The 20,991-nt window shown below is 44.4% G+C and overlaps 1 protein-coding gene across 2 annotated transcripts in view; it reads left to right on the forward strand.

Annotated features, from left to right (window-relative positions):
* The window catches only part of atp1a3b (ATPase Na+/K+ transporting subunit alpha 3b), a 35,429-nt gene extending 14,922 nt beyond the window's left edge, over positions 1 to 20,507 (forward strand). Inside the window, exons 2-22 of one of the 2 annotated variants that reach the window (XM_079504573.1) lie at positions 1,544 to 1,657; positions 2,707 to 2,766; positions 4,277 to 4,480; positions 5,307 to 5,420; positions 6,092 to 6,226; positions 6,366 to 6,483; positions 7,303 to 7,571; positions 8,271 to 8,469; positions 8,696 to 8,940; positions 10,762 to 10,954; positions 11,581 to 11,756; positions 11,918 to 12,054; positions 12,183 to 12,333; positions 12,745 to 12,913; positions 13,300 to 13,454; positions 13,948 to 14,071; positions 14,740 to 14,885; positions 16,103 to 16,233; positions 17,284 to 17,385; positions 17,864 to 17,955; positions 18,389 to 20,507. In XM_079504573.1, coding sequence (XP_079360699.1) covers positions 1,544 to 1,657; positions 2,707 to 2,766; positions 4,277 to 4,480; positions 5,307 to 5,420; positions 6,092 to 6,226; positions 6,366 to 6,483; positions 7,303 to 7,571; positions 8,271 to 8,469; positions 8,696 to 8,940; positions 10,762 to 10,954; positions 11,581 to 11,756; positions 11,918 to 12,054; positions 12,183 to 12,333; positions 12,745 to 12,913; positions 13,300 to 13,454; positions 13,948 to 14,071; positions 14,740 to 14,885; positions 16,103 to 16,233; positions 17,284 to 17,385; positions 17,864 to 17,955; positions 18,389 to 18,417 — 3,063 coding nt within the window. In that variant the 3' untranslated portion in view covers positions 18,418 to 20,507. The remainder of the gene's footprint in view (positions 1 to 1,543; positions 1,658 to 2,706; positions 2,767 to 4,276; positions 4,481 to 5,306; positions 5,421 to 6,091; positions 6,227 to 6,365; positions 6,484 to 7,302; positions 7,572 to 8,270; positions 8,470 to 8,695; positions 8,941 to 10,761; positions 10,955 to 11,580; positions 11,757 to 11,917; positions 12,055 to 12,182; positions 12,334 to 12,744; positions 12,914 to 13,299; positions 13,455 to 13,947; positions 14,072 to 14,739; positions 14,886 to 16,102; positions 16,234 to 17,283; positions 17,386 to 17,863; positions 17,956 to 18,388) is intronic. The other variant, XM_079504574.1, reaches the window with a different exon arrangement.
* The last annotated feature ends 484 nt before the right edge of the window (positions 20,508 to 20,991 follow it).

Here is a 20,991-nt window from a genome sequence, read left to right on the forward strand (position 1 = left end):
CACAATGGGCCAATTTCCTCGACGACCGGCCCGCGTCCACTGGGACCGCCGTCACACTGCAGAGGTCTCCCCGGGAGACATTGTGGCTCCTCTCCTTTGTCAACTCCTTTGACCTCTGATCAGAGGACGTTTGTATTGATCGGAAGCACAGGAGCACAGGCTGCGTTCTTTCCGGACACAGAGATAGAGTTACATGCCATAGAGAGGCGGAGAAGTTAGAATGTGCAGTGCTGGAGAATCTCGGGGCGTATTTATAGACACACTAAAGATATTGTTTGAGCTTTGTCTTGCCTTTATTGATAGTTTTCGGGAGAAAAGGAGACAGGCAGCAGAGGTCTGCCAGGGTGTCTTTCTTGAACCTGGAATTCATTGTTAGCCTTAAACACTCGGCTATTGGCACCTCTATCTGAATGCTGAGTGCATTCATACAGTAGAAGTGCGTATGCCGTATATTATTATTATTATTATTATTATGTGTATGTGCGCTATGAATCTGTCTTAAGCCCTTAATTGTTACACACATAAGGTGCATAAATATACTCTCTCTACATCAAAGTATCACCGATGGATCTGCTTTTAGTGGAATAGAACGGACTAGAATCTAATTACAAGTCTTTGATGACTCAATAATACTCTCAGCGTGTCTCTCTCTCTCTCTCTCTCTCTCTGGTCCTTTATGTTAGCAGCATACGGCTGAGTGATGTGAAAGACAAGGATATGATAAGTTGTGACAGGTTTTGATTAGGTTTTGATGTGTCCACCGTCGGCCTGTGTGTTGTGAACATCAGAGCGAGAATCATTTGATATAACTGTAGATCAAATAGAGTTTATACAGACAGCACAGACAGAGCACAGATGGTCGAGTCATTATGAGACCGGGGCTAAATTGATTTCCCATTATGCATTGCTCATCAATGATTGTGTAGCATTTATTTGCACCTGTGCATTAAATGCAATGCCTTTCTTTAACTCTTCTTCTAAGTCACTCCCAGCAGGCCTCTTCAGACGGGAACACGATTATTTACTGTACATTGAGAGATTAATCTGTCGAGGACAGTTTGTATAAAGTTCAAAGGCTTCTTCTCCATTGTGGTAAAAAAAGGATAAATAGCAGTGAAGACAATGAAGCCGTCCAAAGAGCAGACATGTTAAGCGTTTCGTTCCAAAATAGCAATAGCTATATATATTTTCTTATGCATATGCATACTCATAGCTGGTAAGAATGTAAAGCCAAAATGTTAGGCCAGTGCTATGATGCATATTTTAAAACAACCAATTTGTTATGCATTTTGAATGTAGAACATTGCCTCTCAACATGGAGGTTTTGAACCGCCACACTGACGTCTTTAGCAGACGTTTCCCATTGAGGAACACAAGATTTTTGGAACGAAGTGCTTAGCTTTTCATGTCCCGTGATGAGCACAGTGAGGATCCCTAGTCCCCTCGGCCTAGTCCCCCGTGACGTGGCAGCTCAGTGAGGATCCCTAGTCCCCTGGGCCTAGTCCCCGCCAGGCATTTGTCAAACATGTGTGTATGTCTATAGTATGGGCGGTCAGACAGTTACCGCGTTGCCACCACACAGGACAAAGACCGCTCCCCAAAGAAGAAGAAGGGGGAAAAGAAGGACATGGACGAGCTGAAGAAGGAAGTGCCCATTGTGAGTACAAGCAAGTTTGTCTTTTTCTGTTCCTCAGAGTGGTGCCGAAAGATGGGTTTTGGTGCCGATTCACTTTCAATTCAATCTGCTGTATGCATACTGCAGCTATTATACTACCGATCAGTGGTGTAAAGTAAAGTAACAAATACATTTGTTACTTTACTCAATGTACTTAAGTACAACTTTGAGGTAGGAGTACATCAAACGTTATGTACTTTTACTTCTACTCCACTACATCTACACTACACAAGAAAACATCTACACAAGAAAACATCTACACAAGAAAACAAAGTTACTTTGTAGATTTTGATTATTATTACAAAAAATACTTTAACCACTTCAGCCCCATATACATTGAGGCTATTTGAAAACAGCCGATCTACAGTACAAGCTCACAATGTAATGTGTCACGATGTGACGCATTGTGAGCTTGTGTAGATCTGCTATTTTCAATAGATTTTTATACATTTGAAAATGGGACATTCTGTATAATGAGTACTTTTATTTGTAGTACTACTGCAATGAGTACTGTAATGACTCTTAATTGATCATGAATCAGAAGTGACCAAGTGCCCATTCACATTATGTTCTCAATAACAAATGATAATAATAAATGATATTTTGCATGAGAAACAACCCAATCCACAATATCAGTTGAAAGTGAATAGGCACCAAAATGTGGTGGAGAGAGAGAGAGAGGGAAAATCTTCCCCGATACAGGACAAAGGAATGACTGTAGGTGGTAACAGGGGCGACCTGTAATCGGAGGGTCGTGAGTTCGATCCCACATTCCTGCCGAAGTGTCCCCTCAGGTGATATGCATGCATGTCATCAATTTAGAATTACACCGTGGTGTGTAATTCAACTCTATAGTCCACGAATATATATGCTGTACATTACTTAAATTAACTCAAAATGTTAACCCTCAAATTAAGCTAGTCTTGATTATGTTTTTTTGTACCATTTCCTTTGTGTGTGTGTATACCGTAACAACGTATGCCGTTTAAAATGGCGCCGCACTAAATGTCTCTGTCTCCGTCCTGCTTTAGACGGAACACAAGATGTCTATAGAAGAAGTGTGCAGGAAATTCAACACCGACATTGTCCAGGTGAGTTTCGTTAGAATCGTTACGTCATGGTGGTGTTCTGTTCACGTGTGTCCTTCATGTAATGTACTAGAGAGCACTGGTTCCAAAACAGTGGGTCGGGACCCATTTGTGGGCCGCGGACACATTTCTATAGTTTTTTTTCTTATTCATTATTATTTCAAAACATTTTCAAAAAACATTCCCAAAAAAGCACCCAAAAAAAAACATGAATTAAAAACTAAATGTAATGATTTCTTTCAGTAATTTCAGGAAGAAATCAAAGAAAAATCGAAGAAATGTAGAATTGTAGGCCTAGTGAAAATAGCCGATCTACAAGCTCACAACACAGCGTGATCACGCTGTGTTGTGAGCTTGTAGATCTGCTATTTTCACTAGTTTGGGTCCCAGGGAGACGTCACATTTCTCTTTTGGATCACAGGCTAAAAAGTAAAATAAAAATGGGAACCCATGCACTAGAGTACATAATGTATGTACTGTTCCAGTAACTGGCCACTAGATGGTAGTATAACACCTTCAATGGATGATATTACACTTGCCCACAGGCACACTTCTTACACAGTACAATAGCAATGGACACTTTTGCCAGACATCTAGTATTATGCGTGTCTAAGTACCAGGTCTTATTACTTAACTTAAGACCTGGAGGCGTGATCAATGCCATTTGGCTATTCTGAGTGGCCAAACAGCATTGACCACGCCTCCAGGTCTTAAGTTAAGTAATAAGACCTGGTACTTAAGACACGCATAATACTGCCCCTTGACTGGTAAACTCAATTAACATCAATATTGTGAGTGTAAATGTTTCATAGGCGTTTCTGTGTGCCATCATCATGAAGGTAACTGTACAGCAGCTGTCCATGCTGGTGCACAGTAACACTTTAATTAAACACACCCTCTGCAAATGGATAGCTTGTCCAGGGTTCAAATTCCCAAGGCTGGAGGCATATGTGGTGCATGCCACTCCCAGACTGTCTCCCCGTTTCACGTCTCTCTCCGCAGTACTATCGAATAAAGGCTGGAAAAGCCCTTAAAAATAACTTACATATATAATGTAATTCAGTGGTCCCCAAAGTGGGGTCCGGGGACCCCCAGGGGTACCTAACCTGAGGGAGTTCCAGGGGGTCCCCAGCTAAATGATAGTTTGGGTTCAAATGGACCCTTATGGGTCTGTAACTCTGAGAGTGTACACATGGAACCAAATGGACCCTAACGGGTCCATTTGGTTCCATTTGTACACTCTCAGAGTTAAATTAACATTGATTTTACAATATACATTGGGGTCCCAGAGATAGAAATAAAAGTCTGTAGACTAATATGCATGTCAAACTGGGGGTCCTTGAAATTAAACGGGTTGAGAATCTTCTCTTATGGGAGTCCCTGGCATATCTTTTCAAATGGGGGTCCGCAAGCTAATTAGTGTCAATTTGGGGGTCCTTGACATGAAAAAGTTTGGGAACCACTGATGTAAGTAAATATGAACTACAAAGTCTCCCTCCATTCCTGGTTCCAGGGTCTGACCGCGGCCAAGGCAGCAGAGTTCTTGATCAGGGACGGCCCCAACGCTCTCACCCCAGCCCCCACAACCCCCGAGTGGGTCAAGTTCTGTCGCCAGCTGTTTGGTGGCTTCTCCATGCTGCTGTGGACCGGCGCCATCCTCTGCTTCCTGGCTTACGCCATCCAGGCTGCTACTGAAGATGAACCTGCAGGAGACAATGTGAGCGCGCATGTTAAACACGCACGCACGCACGCACGCACGCATACACTATACGTAGACATATCATTTATTGTTTTTACACTGATTTGATTGTGCAGTCACTTTTGGAACAATTTAGCATTTTCCCCCGAAACTATAGAAAAGTATAGAAAAAAGCCTCAGATTTAAAATGTGGTTAAAAGGTACAGTAGCGGGCGCCCGGTGGCCTAGTGGTCCAGGCGCATGCCACATATAGGCTCTGACGTGTTCGAGTCCCGTTCATGACGACCTTTGCTGCATGTCTCTCCCCTTCTCTCTCCCTCTTTCCTGTCAATCTTCTCTTCTATCAATAACTATCAATAAAGGCAGAAAAGCCAAAAACAAATCTTTAAAAGATTACAAAAATAGTACAGTAGCAGCTCTGTTTATATTTGTAGTGAGTCTATGTCAGCGGGATCTAGTATGAGAGTGACGACACTAGCGTTGACTCCTGTTGTAACAATGGAATGCGGAAGTGCTCATTCTATCTCAGTGGGATAGTTACAATGTTTGGAACTATAGCCCATAGCGCCCCGCTTTGTGGCGAGATCAAAGCGTGTCGCCACTCTCTTCTAGGGCTCTGGTCTATGTCAGAGGTCCACTCAGTACAGATAGTGCAGGAAACCCAATTGTTAGTAGTCCTTAGGGTTGTTCCCTGTTTTCATTGTTGTATTTCTCCCACTAGGTATGGGAGTTATTTGTCGTTGCTTTGTTCATGTTTTCAAACTCACTTTGGGTGTATCTCTCTCTCTCTCTCTCTCTCTCTCTCTCTCTCTCTCTCTCTCTCTCTCTCTCTCTCTCTCTGCAGTTGTATCTAGGTATTGTGCTCACAGCTGTCGTCGTCATCACCGGGTGCTTCTCATACTTCCAGGAGGCCAAGAGCTCCAAAATCATGGAGTCTTTCAAGAACATGGTGCCTCAGGTACATACTTCTTATTCTGAACCCATGCGTGTGTAACTGTGCCTTCAAACTAAGGCTAACTTGTGCTCCGTTGCGTGCCGAACATAGAAGACCTCACAACACGTTGCGGATGTGCATTGGCGCGGTATGAGCTTGTAGGTCTTCTATTTTCAGCAAAGTATAAATCGGGCTTTAGCCTTCCACATACACTCTCAAGAGAGAGCATCTGTCATGACAACACAGTTATATGTGCTCTGGCTTGTACCGCATCTTGCCCTCTCCACAATAAACGTGTTCGTACCATGTATCTGACCAGATGTGACTGCTTAAATCAGCCATTATCCACATCACAATCGAATTTTGTATTACACACTTTTTACTAGAAATCCTGTTTCTGGCAATTCATCGTTTCGATAATTGAATTTGACAAGTGCATTTAATCCTTCTGTATATCGTCTGCCAGAGTGGTCCAAAGTGTTATTCTCCAAAACCACAAGACTTTACGACACAGTAAAATCCTAAAAGGATTAGCCATAAGGCAGCGCAGCACAAGATAGTGTCGTCCAAATGGACCCGTAGTGAGTTATGACTATAACGTGTCCTATTGATTCACAGAAACGGAAGCTGACTCAATAGATCTGCGTGTGTATGTGTGGGTGCACTTTTAACCACTGCTCCCTGTGTTACTGCAGCAAGCGTTGGTGATCCGTGAGGGGGAGAAGGTACAGATTAACGCCGAGGAGGTTGTGGGCGGAGACCTGATAGAGGTGAAGGGAGGAGACAGGATCCCTGCTGACATCAGGGTGGTGTCTGCTCACGGCTGCAAGGTGGGCCTACACACACACACACACACACACACACACACACGCACACGCATACGCACACGTGAGATATGCACACAAACGTAGACACACTGACGTTTATACCCTGACTCTCACGCACATTGTTTTTGCCTCATCCCAATAGGTGGATAACTCCTCATTGACAGGCGAATCAGAACCCCAGAATAGGTCACCTGACTGTACCCATGACAACCCTCTGGAGACCCGCAACGTGGCTTTCTTCTCTACCAACTGTGTGGAAGGTATGGTGACCACTAAAGTGTGCAGTGGTGTAAAGTACTCAAATAAGTATGGTTTAAAATGTTAGGTCACTCGTGCGTGGCAACACACTGCTGGCCATTTTGTTCCTACTTCATGCTATGATGTATGTATGTATGAAGTTCTGACTCCATATTCACACAGCGGCCATTTTGCTCTCACGTCATATGTGCGGGTTGAGAAGAAATGTCATTAATTTAATAGCAAAATGGCCGCCGTGTGAATATGGTGAATACTATGGAGTACGAGTATGAAGTAAGAACAAAATGGTCACCAATGCGAATTTGGTCAATAAACACAATAACGGTCAATCACTGAAATAAAAAAATCACACTTTTGTGAAGTGAGGAGCGCATCTATGTGTACTCTATGTTTAGTTTAAAGTGCTCTAAGCAAACAATAGAAAGTCCATAGACTTGGCCGCCACATGACGTCACATGGGGTTATTTTTTTCTTTTTTACGTCATTAAAAGTCCATAGACTTGGCTGCCATATGACTGACTGTCATATATATTTCCGAAAGTCAGACGTTGGAGGGGATAGAACCCCTCAAAAAAACCAAAGAGCACACATTAACCCATTTTGGGCGGGAACCCCTTTTGGTGTTAGCATTATGTTATGCTTTAGCTATTGAAAAGTAGCAGATCTACAAGCTCATAGGTACGAGCTTGTAGGTCTGCTATTTTTGAAAAATTGAAGAACGACTGACATAGAAACATAGCTTTTTCAGAAAACTGTCAGAATGTAGAAGACATTTTTAGAGTCCTCACGCCCCCTGCCTATCTCATTCCAACGCCCCTCAGGCACGGCGCGTGGCATCGTCATCTGCACCGGAGACCGCACCGTGATGGGCCGCATCGCCACCCTGACCACCAGCCTGGAGTCCGGCAAGACCCCCATCGCCAAGGAGATCGAGCACTTCATCCACATCATCACGGCTGTGGCCATCTTCCTGGGCATGACCTTCTTCGTCCTGGCCCTGTTCCTGGGCTACACCTGGCTGGAGGCCTGCATCTTCCTCATCGGTATCATTGTGGCCAACGTGCCCGAGGGGCTGCTGGCTACTGTCACTGTGAGTATATGTATTATATAGGAGAGAACTAGAAATGCACTCTCTCCAGATGCCAACTTGCGCCTTGCACACAAGTAGGCCATGCATGGCCTGCTTGTGCACAAGCAGAGTGCGCAAGTATACTGCTACTAACTAATGTATTACAACTACTGTTCAAAATCGTTTAGACCTGTTATTGACCTCATACCAACCTTGAAACATACCTTAGTTACATCACCATCAACAGCCAATAAGGGACCACCATTCTTACCCGACATACCCCAGGTGGTCCCTTATTGGCCGGTGGACAACACTGACATACCCAGCCGGTCGCAGTACTTGCACGCTCTGAGAACTTAAACTGTGCATGGTTCTCAAACTTCTTCATGTCAAGGACTCCCAAATTGATACTTATTAGCCCGCAGACCCACATTTGAAAAGAGGACACGCATAAGAGAAGGTTTTTACCCCTCTAGCAGTGATTCTCCACCATTTTAATTTCAAAGACCCCCAGTTCGACATGCACTATAGGCTACGGAACCTACTACCCTCACATTTTGTAAATTCTTAATCTCAGAGCCACCGTCCTACAGTCCCTGCATATTTGCGTAAGACATTCTTTAGTGTCTAATTATGCGTCCATGTGTGCAAGCAAAGGGATTCCGTTCTGCGCTGTGTATTTTAATGCAATCTAAACGAGTGTGTTCTCCTGTGCTCCAGGTGTGTCTGACCCTGACCGCCAAGCGCATGGCCAAGAAGAACTGCCTGGTAAAGAATCTGGAGGCCGTCGAGACTCTGGGTTCCACCTCCACCATCTGCTCCGACAAGACAGGCACCCTGACCCAGAACAGGATGACCGTGGCCCACATGTGGTTCGACAACCAGATCCATGAGGCTGACACCACCGAGGACCAGTCTGGTGAGTGGAGGCCCGTATAGCCTGGGGACAGAGCTTCTCCCCTGCTGTGCAAAACATGCAGACACATTGTGAGCTAGATCTGCTTATAGATCTGCTACCCTCCCCCCCCTCAACCCCAAGAGCATCTCAGCGTCCCCATTAAAGAAATATACTTCTCTGGGGGGGAAGTGTTTAGAAACACTAACATAAATAAATAAATTAAACACATGTCCTCTTCTGTGTCCAGGCGCCTCCTTCGACAAGACCTCTGCCACATGGGTGGCTCTGGCCCGCGTCGCTGGCCTGTGTAACCGCGCCCAGTTCAAGGGCGGCCAGGACGGCCTGCCCGTGCTGAAGAGAGACGTGGCCGGCGACGCCTCAGAGACTGCCCTGCTCAAGTGCTGTGAATTGTGCTGCGGCTCCGTCAGAGCCATGAGGGACAGGAACAAGAAGGTCGCTGAGATCCCCTTCAACTCCACCAATAAATATCAGGTCAGTGTCATACACAGTCACACACACACGCACGGTCGCACGCGCACGCCCACACGCACACGCACACGCACACACACACGCACACACACACACACACACACACACACACACACACACACACACACACACACACACACACACACACACACACACACAAGCACACACAGATTTGTCCAAGACAAATTTCTCCCCCGGGAGACAAAATAAAGTAACCTTGAACCTTGAACACACACACACTTGTAAATCGACTGTTTTCGGCAAAGATATTTAATGTGGAGGGAAATCAGGAGGGTACCAATATAGACCCCCGGAATATGGGGGTGAGTACAATGGACCACTATCCAAACAATAAGTTATATAAGGAATATGGGGGTGAGTACAATGGACCACTATCCAAACAATAAGTTATATAAGGAATATGGGGGTGAGTACAATGGACCACTATCCAAACAATAAGTTATATAAGGAATATGGGGGTGAGTACAATGGACCACTATCCAAACAATAAGTTATATAAGGAATATGGGGGTGAGTACAATGGACCACTATCCAAACAATAAGTTATATAAGGAATATGGGGGTGAGTACAATGGACCACTATCCAAACAATAAGTTATATAAGGAATATGGGGGTGAGTACAATGGACCACTATCCAAACTATAAGTTATATAAGGAATATGGGGGTGAGTACAATGGACCACTATCCAAACAATAAGTTATATAAGGAATATGGGGGTGAGTACAATGGACCACTATCCAAACAATAAGTTATATAAGGAATATGGGGGTGAGTACAATGGACCACTATCCAAACAATAAGTTATATAAGGAATATGGGGGTGAGTACAATGGACCACTATCCAAACAATAAGTTATATAAGGAATATGGGGGTGAGTACAATGGACCACTATCCAAACAATAAGTTATATAAGGAATATGGGGGTGAGTACAATGGACCACTATCCAAACAATAAGTTATATAAGGAATATGGGGGTGAGTACAATGGACCACTATCCAAACAATAAGTTATATAAGGAATATGGGGGTGAGTACAATGGACCACTATCCAAACAATAAGTTATATAAGGAATATGGGGTGAGTACAATGGACCACTATCCAAACAATAAGTTATATAAGGAATATGGGGGTGAGTACAATGGACCACTATCCAAACAATAAGTTATATAAGGAATATGGGGGTGAGTACAATGGACCACTATCCAAACAATAAGCCTTTGGGGCCTTTTGTTTTATTCTTTTAGCATAACCTTTGAGGCTTTGACTGAACTGCCTGCACTGTAATTAATCGTGTTAACAAAGTATTAAAACTATCAATCAATCAATCAATCAATCAATTAATCAATCGATTAATCAATCAATGAGGTACTCTTGAGAAAAGCAACCAAAGGCCCCCCCCCCCCCCCCCCATTTTTCTATACTGTACATGTTTTCCCTTATTTTCTATTTTTGCATAGAAGTGTATATCTGTATGTCTTATCATATAAATAACGGTAATGGGTCGCACACACCAAGACATTTCAGTCATTTATTCTTGCATTTTGGACAGGAGACAAACGTTTTGTCGCGGTGGTCACATGAAGAGTTATCTATCTGTATGTCTTTAAATGTTCTGAATTGAAAATGGAGGACCCTGATGTATCTTAGCAGATTTTGTATTGACCTGTACTTTCGTTGAACTGTACCCATTCTACAAACTGTTAATAACATGTTCAGTCAATCAATGAATCAATGCCTCGTGTCCCTCTACCATGTAACTCTAACTTTTGCTTTCCCTGGTCACTTCCCTCCGCCCACAGCTCTCAGTGCACGAGACCGAGGACCTCAACGACAACCGCTACCTGCTGGTGATGAAGGGGGCGCCAGAGAGGATCCTGGACCGCTGCAGCACCATCCTGCTGCAGGGCAAAGAGCAGCCCATGGACGAGGAACTGAAGGAGGCCTTCCAGAGTGCATACATGGAGCTGGGAGGACTGGGAGAGCGAGTGCTGGGTGAGGGCAGAGCCATGAATCGGTGGTGGTGGGTGGGGACAGAGTCCTGGGTGAGGGCAGAGCCATTTACAATTTAGGCATTTAGCAGACGCTCTTAATCCAGAGCAATGTACAGTAAGCAGGAACAAAAGTCATGGTAATACATCAAATACATAAAAGAAAGCATCAAATACATAAAAAGCAATGAATCAGTGATGTTGGTGGTGGTGGTGGTGGGGGGTGAGGGCAGAGCAATGAATCAGTAGTGGAGGGGGGGGGGGGGGGGGGGGCGGTGGTGAGAGAGAGAGAGAGTGGCATATGTGGCTCTTTTTGACTACAAGAACTAAGCGAACCATGGTGTGCGGTGAAAGATATTTCACGAGTTCTGGATTTGTTTCCATGCTCTCGGCTCGGTTGCATCGATTACAAACAACCGTCCATTTCGTACCTCAAAAACATTTATGAAGGCTGCCGACTGCCACACCTGTGTGCATTAAAAGATAAAATCAGCAATGCAACACCGCTCAGGAGATACTGCTATTCCCAGTGCACGACACTTGTGTGTGCAACTAACACATGTCACGTGGGCATCTTGAATCAGAGCGAGGCTGTAACTCAGACCTCTCTCCACCCCTGTTTCCCTGCAGGCATGTGCCACCTGATGATGCCAGAGGACCAATACCCCAAGGGCTTTGCCTTCGACACGGACGACGTGAACTTCCAGACAGACAACTTGTGCTTCATCGGCCTCATGTCCATGATCGACCCTCCCCGTGCTGCCGTTCCAGACGCTGTGGGCAAATGCCGATCTGCTGGTATCAAGGTTAGGATGATTTGATTTGATTGTGTTAGTAATTGACAAGAGCGGTAACGGCTGTTGTCCATTAAATGGCTGCAAATGCATTGCTATGACAGAGGTTGGTTACTCTGTTAAGAAACCCAAATCCTAGCCATGTTCTTTGACATTTATAACCCATGTTTTAGGTAATCATGGTCACTGGTGATCATCCAATCACAGCCAAGGCCATTGCCAAAGGGGTGGGCATCATCTCCGAGGGCAATGAGACAGTGGAGGACATCGCTGCCCGTCTCAACATTCCTGTCAGCCAGGTCAACCCCAGGTTAGAGGCACTCACTCACACATGCGCACGCATGCACGTACGCACGCATGCACGCACGTGCGCATATGGCATTATGGGACAGTCAGTGTTCACTACTAATGTCAAACCGGAATTGTTTGTGTGTGCAGGGATGCCAAGGCATGTGTGATCCACGGTACCGACCTGAAGGAGCTGTCCCAGGACCAGATGGATGACATCCTGAGGAACCACACAGAGATCGTGTTCGCCAGGACTTCCCCACAGCAGAAGCTCATCATCGTAGAGGGCTGCCAGCGAATGGTACGCACCGTTTTAATGGAATGCATCTCACAGTATAAGCAACATCTATATTTTACCTATGTTTAGGTAAACGTATCGAGTAAATCACACTTGGAATAATCTTTCACTTGTTGTCGCGCACATCAATACTAGTCTGGGCCTCTGCCTCCAAGCTACACATATTTTCACGTTGAATTCTCTTGCCTTATTGTCTTCATCTTGCAATCATGCAAAGCTTTGTAAACAAAACAAAAAAAGTGTAGTGGATTGTGTGCTTTGCTTTTTAATTACTTATAATTTTACACAAGCTAAATTAAAAGTGAAAGGGTGTCTCCCGGCTGCCTCCCACTGATAAGAGCAAGGCAGTGACAGACATGCTCATTGTCTCACTGACTCCTCTCCCTTCTCTCTCTCTCTCTCTCTGTCACTCAGGGTGCTATCGTGGCTGTGACAGGTGATGGTGTGAATGACTCCCCTGCCCTGAAGAAGGCTGACATCGGTGTAGCCATGGGAATCTCTGGCTCCGATGTGTCCAAACAGGCTGCTGACATGATCCTGCTCGATGACAACTTTGCCTCTATTGTCACAGGAGTGGAAGAGGGTGAGCAACAGAAAAACACAGAGACACACACACACAGAGAGAGAGAGAGAGAGAGAGAGAGAGAGAGAGAGAGAGAGAGAGAGAGAGAGAGAGGCACAGGCAAAGAAATAAATGGATTGATGAGAAAAGAGGTAGGCATTTTGTTTTCTACATGGAGAGATGTATGTGAAGATTCTGTGAGACGGAAGAATCACTTGTTCGTAGATCACTATTAGTCGTAATAATCAGCAATCAATATTGGCAAGTGCAAGGTTCCGACAATCCTCCACAGGCCAGGTGAAGACAGTAGGCCAAAGAATAGAAGGTGGACATGAGGCAAGATGAGGCTTCAGAATAAGTGGAATAACAGAGTCGAGGATCTGATTGGTGCTCTCTCCTGTCTGCAGGTCGTCTGATCTTTGACAACCTGAAGAAGTCCATCGCCTACACCCTGACCAGCAACATCCCAGAGATCACCCCCTTCCTGTTCTTCATCATGATCAACATCCCCCTGCCCCTGGGCACCATCACCATCCTCTGTATCGACCTGGGAACGGACATGGTGAGACAACCGCTCACACACTCATACAGTACCTGCATGTCACATTGTACTTTACTTGTACAGCCCCTAATCACTGCTATACAGTCCCAGGGGGCTTTACAGGCCCACGTTTACATAGTAAACAATACAATATATAGTAGTACAACATGTTTTATGCATCAAACACAGACAATTAACTCAGTTTAGTCTTTTTATTGAAGTTCACAGAATACTGAAATATTCAGAAAATGTCTATCGAACATAATGACACTCAGTGTTTCATGCATGGATAATCAATTTAAAAGGGGGGGAAATAATAACAGAAAAGGATCAGCTCAAAACATCTAAAAAATACTGTTTTTACTTCATGCTGTTTCCAGACCCATGGCATCTCAGACTTCATAGTATAAATGATCCTATTCCTCTACATTGCCCTTCTATCATGTCATTGTCAATTTGTCACACACGTCATACAAGACTAGAATAAGATGTTAATTCTTCCTGCCTTCTCCAGGTCCCAGCCATCTCTCTGGCCTATGAGGCAGCTGAGAGTGACATCATGAAGCGTCAGCCCAGGAACCCAGCCAGGGACAAGCTGGTGAACGAGAGGCTGATCAGCATTGCCTATGGACAGATTGGTAAGTGCAGAGGTTCCCCAACCACTGTTTCTAGTACCGCTGGTGGTACTTGAGCCCCCTCTGGTGGTACACAGAGGAGTCGCCCAAAAAAGGAGAAAAAAGACAAAAGTGGAATGAAATATTTATATTACTACAGGTAGTTCTTCTGACCAAGCAATTGGTTGAAATAGGCTATCCAGCCGTGCTGAAATGAGCATGACAGCACAGCACACCTAGCCGTTAATAGAAGATTTGAGAACGGATTAATCCCATTAGAAAAATCATCAGTTGTGCTGATTAGTGATGAGACAGAGTTTTGTCAGAGCAGCAGCTTTGTTGGCTTAGAAATGGGACAAAAAGGTATACGTACGCTCCTGTATTTTAACATCAGTTATTAATTATTATGGTACTTGGAGAGCCAAATATTTTCTGAGGTGGTACAGTATAAAAAGGTTGGGAAGTACATAACAACAATACACGCAGTGTACAATTATATAGTGCAGTAGTGGAGTGTATAGATGTTATATGAAAAAGAAACATAGACATTACACATGTAATATATCATGAGGAATAGCATTAGCAATCAATGAGAAATGTGTCGCAAAGAGTCTGGGGAAAAACAAAAAGCTATAGGCAATTTACATTGTTAAACTGGTTCATGTACAATGTCAACCTTTGTGTGTGTCCAGGTATGATCCAGGCTCTGGGAGGCTTTTTTGCGTACTTTGTGATCTTGGCAGAAAATGGCTTCCTGCCATCTATTCTAGTAGGCATCAGGCTGAACTGGGACGACCGCACCTGCAACGACCTAGAAGACAGCTATGGACAGCAATGGGTATGTGTATTGTGTACCATACCATACTACACCATACCATAGCGCACCATACCATACCACACCATACCATAGCGTACCGTACCGCAGAAGTCAAAAACAAAAGACAAATGTATTCTTCCCATTAAGTCTGTTTTAATTGTTTTTTGAAAGCATATATCCTGTTCTGATGCATTACAAGGCTGAGTACCCATGTTCCCCAGGTTCTATGTCCCCATGCAAAAAAGGTTCTTTGTTCCCCACTTAGAATAAACCTAAACCAGAAACCTAACCTAGTAATTTGAGTAATTCTAGTAAGAGTAAAAGTATTTTAGCAACTTAGTCTTAGTGTTACTTTTAGTAGCAAATTCTGATTTAAGCTCAGTCTTTGAACAATCCATTAAACTTTAGGCCTGCCTAGGCTACTTAAACTATCTAGTCTTAGCCAACTAAAAATTAACACTGGCATAAGATAAACTGCTCAGACTCTTCAACAAAGATGGCAAAAACAAACATTATTTGTTCTGTACTTAACCCTAAACTCTAAGGTAAGTGGGGAACATAGAACCTGGGGAACATAGGGATGACCGCGTATACTCTATATGCCTCCATTTATGATGAAATCCATGCAATCCATTTACAAATGTATACAGAAACACTTTTCCATAGCTTTTAGACAATGATGAAGCGACACAATATCATCAGGAATATTGTAAATGCATTTTCTATTAAATATTCTTATTCAAGACTACCAATGTGTGCTACAACTTTGAAATGTCATTATAAATCAATAGTGAAGACACCAAAACTACCTGGTTGATCCTTGAACAGTGAAACTACCCCCATAAAATGGAGTTGTGATATATAAACGTTTGAGAAGCCCTGCTGAACCGTACCATACCATTTGTCTTTGTGCATAGCAGGCATTCACCATTAATCACACAGCGGGCATTTTGCTATTAAGTTAATGAAATGCCACCCCACTTTTCCCAACACACAAGTATTATGTGAGACCAAAATGCCCGCTGTGTGAATCACTATAGTCAATAGGCTACACAGTAGAATCACCGTTGCATTTTCACACTCTCAGAGTTACATGGTCCCCTCTGGTGTTTTTTGCTGTTGAAGCGCACAGACATCTATACAGTATACTACTATGCTGTATGTTTGCATTGTTATTCATCCTTTGTTCCCTCCCCCCCCCCCCCTCCCTCCCTCCCTCCCTCCCCCCTGGCCTCCAGACATATGAACAGAGAAAGATCGTGGAGTTCACCTGCCACACAGCGTTCTTCGTCAGCATCGTGGTGGTCCAGTGGGCCGATCTGATCGTCTGTAAGACCAGGCGTAACTCTGTGTTCCAGCAGGGCATGAAGTGAGTCAGAGCACGCCTGTTGTACCTTGTTGGCTTTTACATCCAATGCCGCAATCTGTAACTTTCATGTCCTGCCCAGGATTTCAAACCCTAGTCCAGGGGTTCTCAACCCGTGGGTCGCGACCCTTCGGGGGGTCGCCAAATTATTTTGGGGGGGTTTTAATTTATATATATTTATTTTCACGATTTAAAAAAAATAGCAGATCTACAAGTTCATAGCGCGCCACTCGGTGGCGCGCTATGAGCTTGTAGATCTGCTATTTTTCAATAGCTAAATTATAACAATGCTTAAAACACCAAAAGGGGTTCCCGCCCAAAATGGTTTAAGGTTATTGTAGCAGTCAATTTATATTGGGGGTCGGGAGGGGGCGGGGCGGGGGTCCCGAGACGTTGCCAAAGCATTTCCGGGGGTCCCCGGCCAAAAACGTTGAGAACCCCTGCCCTAGTCTACTACTTGTACTACTTGTAAACCATTAAGGTCTATTCATAGTCCAGTTTTAAGTGATAAGGTGACCACCGAAAACTACAATATGACAACCATTTCGGTATGAATAGGCCTTTAGGTGGCCTACCCGATACCAGGGTCTATACATTTCTCAGTGTAAGAGTAGGGGGACCACCTCCAATCACTCCAGATGTGCTAGTTATATTATAACAATGTTTTATTGTAATCTAACCTAATCTACCATGCAGAATGGTTAAAATAGTATTTTATTACGTTCAGATTGTAGTGCTAGTATACAGAACTTCATCAGAGACATGACTCTGATGAAGACCGCATAGATCGTTCTGTATACTAGCACCTAATAAAAGGCTTTAAATATCCGTGCTTCTCCAATGTCCTCTCCTCCTTCTGCAATATATTAGGAGCTTTTTAATCAGGAATTGGTCAATGTCACCATGGTCCACATACTGTACAGTGTACACTGTACCATTATTTTTTAAAGGGCACATTGCTGTCCAGAGGGCAAAGGGCAGGTGCTCTAGCACCACCTAGTGTATATCTGTGCACAGTGTGTCTGACTGCTTGTTTTCTTCTGTATCCACCAGGAACAAGATCTTGATCTTTGGCCTGTTTGAAGAGACAGCTCTGGCTGCCTTCCTGTCCTACACTCCAGGCATGGATATAGCGCTCAGGATGTTCCCACTAAAGTGAGTTCTAACTATTTGAATGCACTTTTAGATCATAACCTAAGCCTCTGTGATCACAGCAGTCCAATCGGCAGGTGATTAACACTAGTAGCCTATATCTGAATGGGATCATCACATCACACCTGCCTGCCAACACTTCTAATTCTGTGCGCAAGGCACACCAAAGTCCTATTTTAGCGGTGCCAGCCCACAGGAGAGAACTTGAAAAAACAAGACTCTGTGGACTCTGTGGCCGCACACGCCAATAGCCAGAGGGCCAATACTTTATTAGGACGCAGCAGGTTAAGACATATGAATCTAATGTTTAGGCGGTTAAGCCTTCATCAGGGAAATGAACACTTCTAATTCTAGCAGGAGTCTCCCTAATTTCTCCTAATAATACAAATTTCAAATAAACAATTAATGTCATGCACAAATTGCACAGTGCATTGAGTGCAACGGTGTCTAATGGTGCCTTTGTCTCTCCTCGTGTCTGCAGGCCTACCTGGTGGTTATGTGCATTGCCGTACAGTTTATTGATCTTTGTTTATGATGAAATTCGAAAACTGCTCATCCGCCGGAACCCTGGAGGTATGTATGACTTCTCTCTCTCTCTCTCGCTCTCTCTCTTGCATGCAATACCATCACAACATTTTGTTCAAGTGGTTTTGCAAGGGTAGCTTCAATTTGTCTCCTGCACACAATTTCACACATTTGGATGCTTTGTCGGTTAGTGAAGGTTAATTACATCATAGGCCGGGATGATGACATACATTTCAGACATATGATATTAGACATACTTCATCAAAGTAGAACATTTTAGAATGGCAATGTTTTCAGTTCAAATTTGTCAAAACAAAATTACAGAATTGTTCTTTGTCAATACAGACATTTTTGAAAAGCAGTCTCAATCTTAAACAGCACAACTAAAGCTAACCTTGAATTCCAGATTAATTCACCATTATCTCTCTCTGTCTCTCTCCCCCCCCCCCCCCCCCCCCTCTCTCTCTCTCTCCTGCCACAGGTTGGGTGGAAAGGGAGACATACTATTGATCGAAGGAGAGCTTCTTTACTCAAACCCCTTACATCTTCCACTTATTTCACCCTGCCCTAAGCCCCACCCACCTCCAATGCCCTCAACGCCCCGTCCCCGACAGGACACGCCTCCAGATACCCCGCCCCCTTCCCAAAGACGACAACTGCTTCCAAGCAATTTTCATCATGACTGCCCCAAAGATTAATAAAACAAAACAGCAAAAGCACCTTTACCACTTTCGTACATCGACTCGTCTCCCACCCCCCCCCACCCCCCGCCAACTCCACCCCCCCACCCACCCCCTCTATGATACTCTTTGCATGTGTCCTCTCACTGCTGTGTACATAAAAACGATATATCTTTACCAAACGGCAGCTGCATATTCTTGTATGTAGATTTGAATGAGCTATGGTGCAAAGGGAGTGTCAACGCTCTGCAAAAAAGGGCCATCCTAGCTCCCCCCCTTATCTCTCCCCCTCCCCCTGTTCCCCTTCCTTTCTTCCTTCCTTCCGGCGACCCTTGGCTTGTCCTTCAACCACACACACACACACACACACACACACACACACACACACACACACACACACACACACGCACACGCACGCACACATACAGATACAAATTCATGAAAAAGGGATCCTATCACACTCACCGTCACTCCAGCCACCGCCAGCCTCCTCTCCTGCTCTGGGCTCGCCGCCTCTCCGTGGGAGGGCAGAGGAGGGGCGGTCATCTCCCTTCCTCACCTTATTTTTCTCTCTCTCTCTCTCTCTCTCACACCTTACTGTACATTTCTTTCTCCAGCGACTACGTTGTTTTTTTGTTTTGTTTTTATATATATATATATATATAGGGGTCGGGTGGGAGGGGGCTGTTTGAATGGGTTTACTTGTCTTTCTTTTGTTCTGTATGCAATTGTTTTTTTATTTACTCTCTGGTGGGAGGGGGGTTTGTGAGAGCTGCTTCCTGCCCCCCCCCTCCTCATTTAGGCATTAAAACAAAGCACACCCCATGGTGTCCCATCCTGCCCCCCCCCCCCCCCCTCCTCCCCCTGCCTCCAGCTCTTCCCTCTCCTCTCGCATCCCTCCTCCCCCCCCCCACCCCCCTCCCGTTTGTCTCGTTTGTGTGCACTGTGTGAACCATTGTCCTTGTTACAAAATATTACGGTACACCCCCCCACCCCCACCCTCGCCCCCTCCTCCAAGTTGGAAAAAAAAAACAAAAAAAAAACATTATGACTCTCAGTCCATGTGTTCTAGGAATACTATATAATTCTATACCGAATTTAAATGAAACAATAAATAAATGATTCTAAAAAAAAAAAAGAGACGTGTCAAAAAACGAGATAGAGAGAGAGAGAGTGAAAGAGAGAGAAAGAGAAAGAGAGGCTTTTTGTGTGATATACAACAAAGATAAACATCCAAATCACATCAGTAAGACAGCAGAGGGATCGGCCTCTCGCTCCCTCTCCCTCTCTCTCTCTCTCCCTCTTTGTTTTTTTGTTTTTTGTTTTGTTTGGTTTCAATTCTTCTTTTCACTGAATTTTTCAGAGGAAACAAGGCCAATGTATATATATAGATACACTATATATATGTAGACGCAAAAGCAGGTTTTAAGCTTGTGTTTATAACATGAGATCGTGAGACGGCAAACCAAGGCTCTTAGGCTCCTACCTACTCACTGCGTGTTGGTGTGACAGGATTACAGTCAGCCTGCTGTGCTGTGGTGGCGTGTGACCATGAGGATGAGAATGATGAGAATGATGATGATGTTCCTGCATGGAGTCTCTGGATACTGGTCCGGATCCGGACCCTTTTATTTTGGGTCCAGGTCTGATGTGTCCAGGGTTCCAGTCCAGGTGTTGCATTCCGTGTATATGTGTGTGTTGGGGAGACCAGTGAAGGGCCGGCAGTCTTGGGCTGGGTCACTTCAACTCAGATGGCAGTTAGGGGCTGAGAGTGAAGAGATTAAAAGAAATAATAATAAAGTGAAAAAAAAAAATACAATAAACAACAACCTCCAGTTACACGACAACTAGTAGAACATGTGTGTGTGAAAGAAAAACGAAACCAACACCAATAAAAACATCTAGAACATTTAATACAAACCAGATCTGTCTGTGTGTCTTTATCTCTGCTGCTGTCTCTGAGAACATTACTCAAAACTCATGTGTCACCGTTCTTCTTTTATGAATTTCTCATGATCTCGCTTGCTATTCCTCTTGTTATTCCTGTTTACATATCTCTATGTCTGCTTATATTTGTCTTTGTACGGTATTTATTTACACGTTAGTTGCACAGAGGTGTCAGTTGCAGGGAATAACTGATTTTCAATCGCATGACACAGGGCCGGCATAATTTCATGGCCGTCCCCTTTTGCCCCTAAAAGAATGCTATGCTCTGAGGCCATAGTGGCCTCACTGGCCTGGTCTCCGTAGTCAGAAATGATTCAGAGTGGGCATCCTCAGGTGGTTGTTCAGCGCACCATGGAGAGCATCCTGTCAGGTTGTATTCCCTGCCGGTATGGGGGCTGTAACCCTTTTCCTCACACAAATACCTACTGCAGGGAGTGTGTGCATGTAAAATAATCCC

The sequence above is a fragment of the Electrona antarctica genome (genome assembly GCF_951216825.1).
Source record: "Electrona antarctica genome assembly, chromosome: 6".
NCBI classification, from domain to species: Eukaryota; Metazoa; Chordata; class Actinopteri; order Myctophiformes; family Myctophidae; genus Electrona; species Electrona antarctica.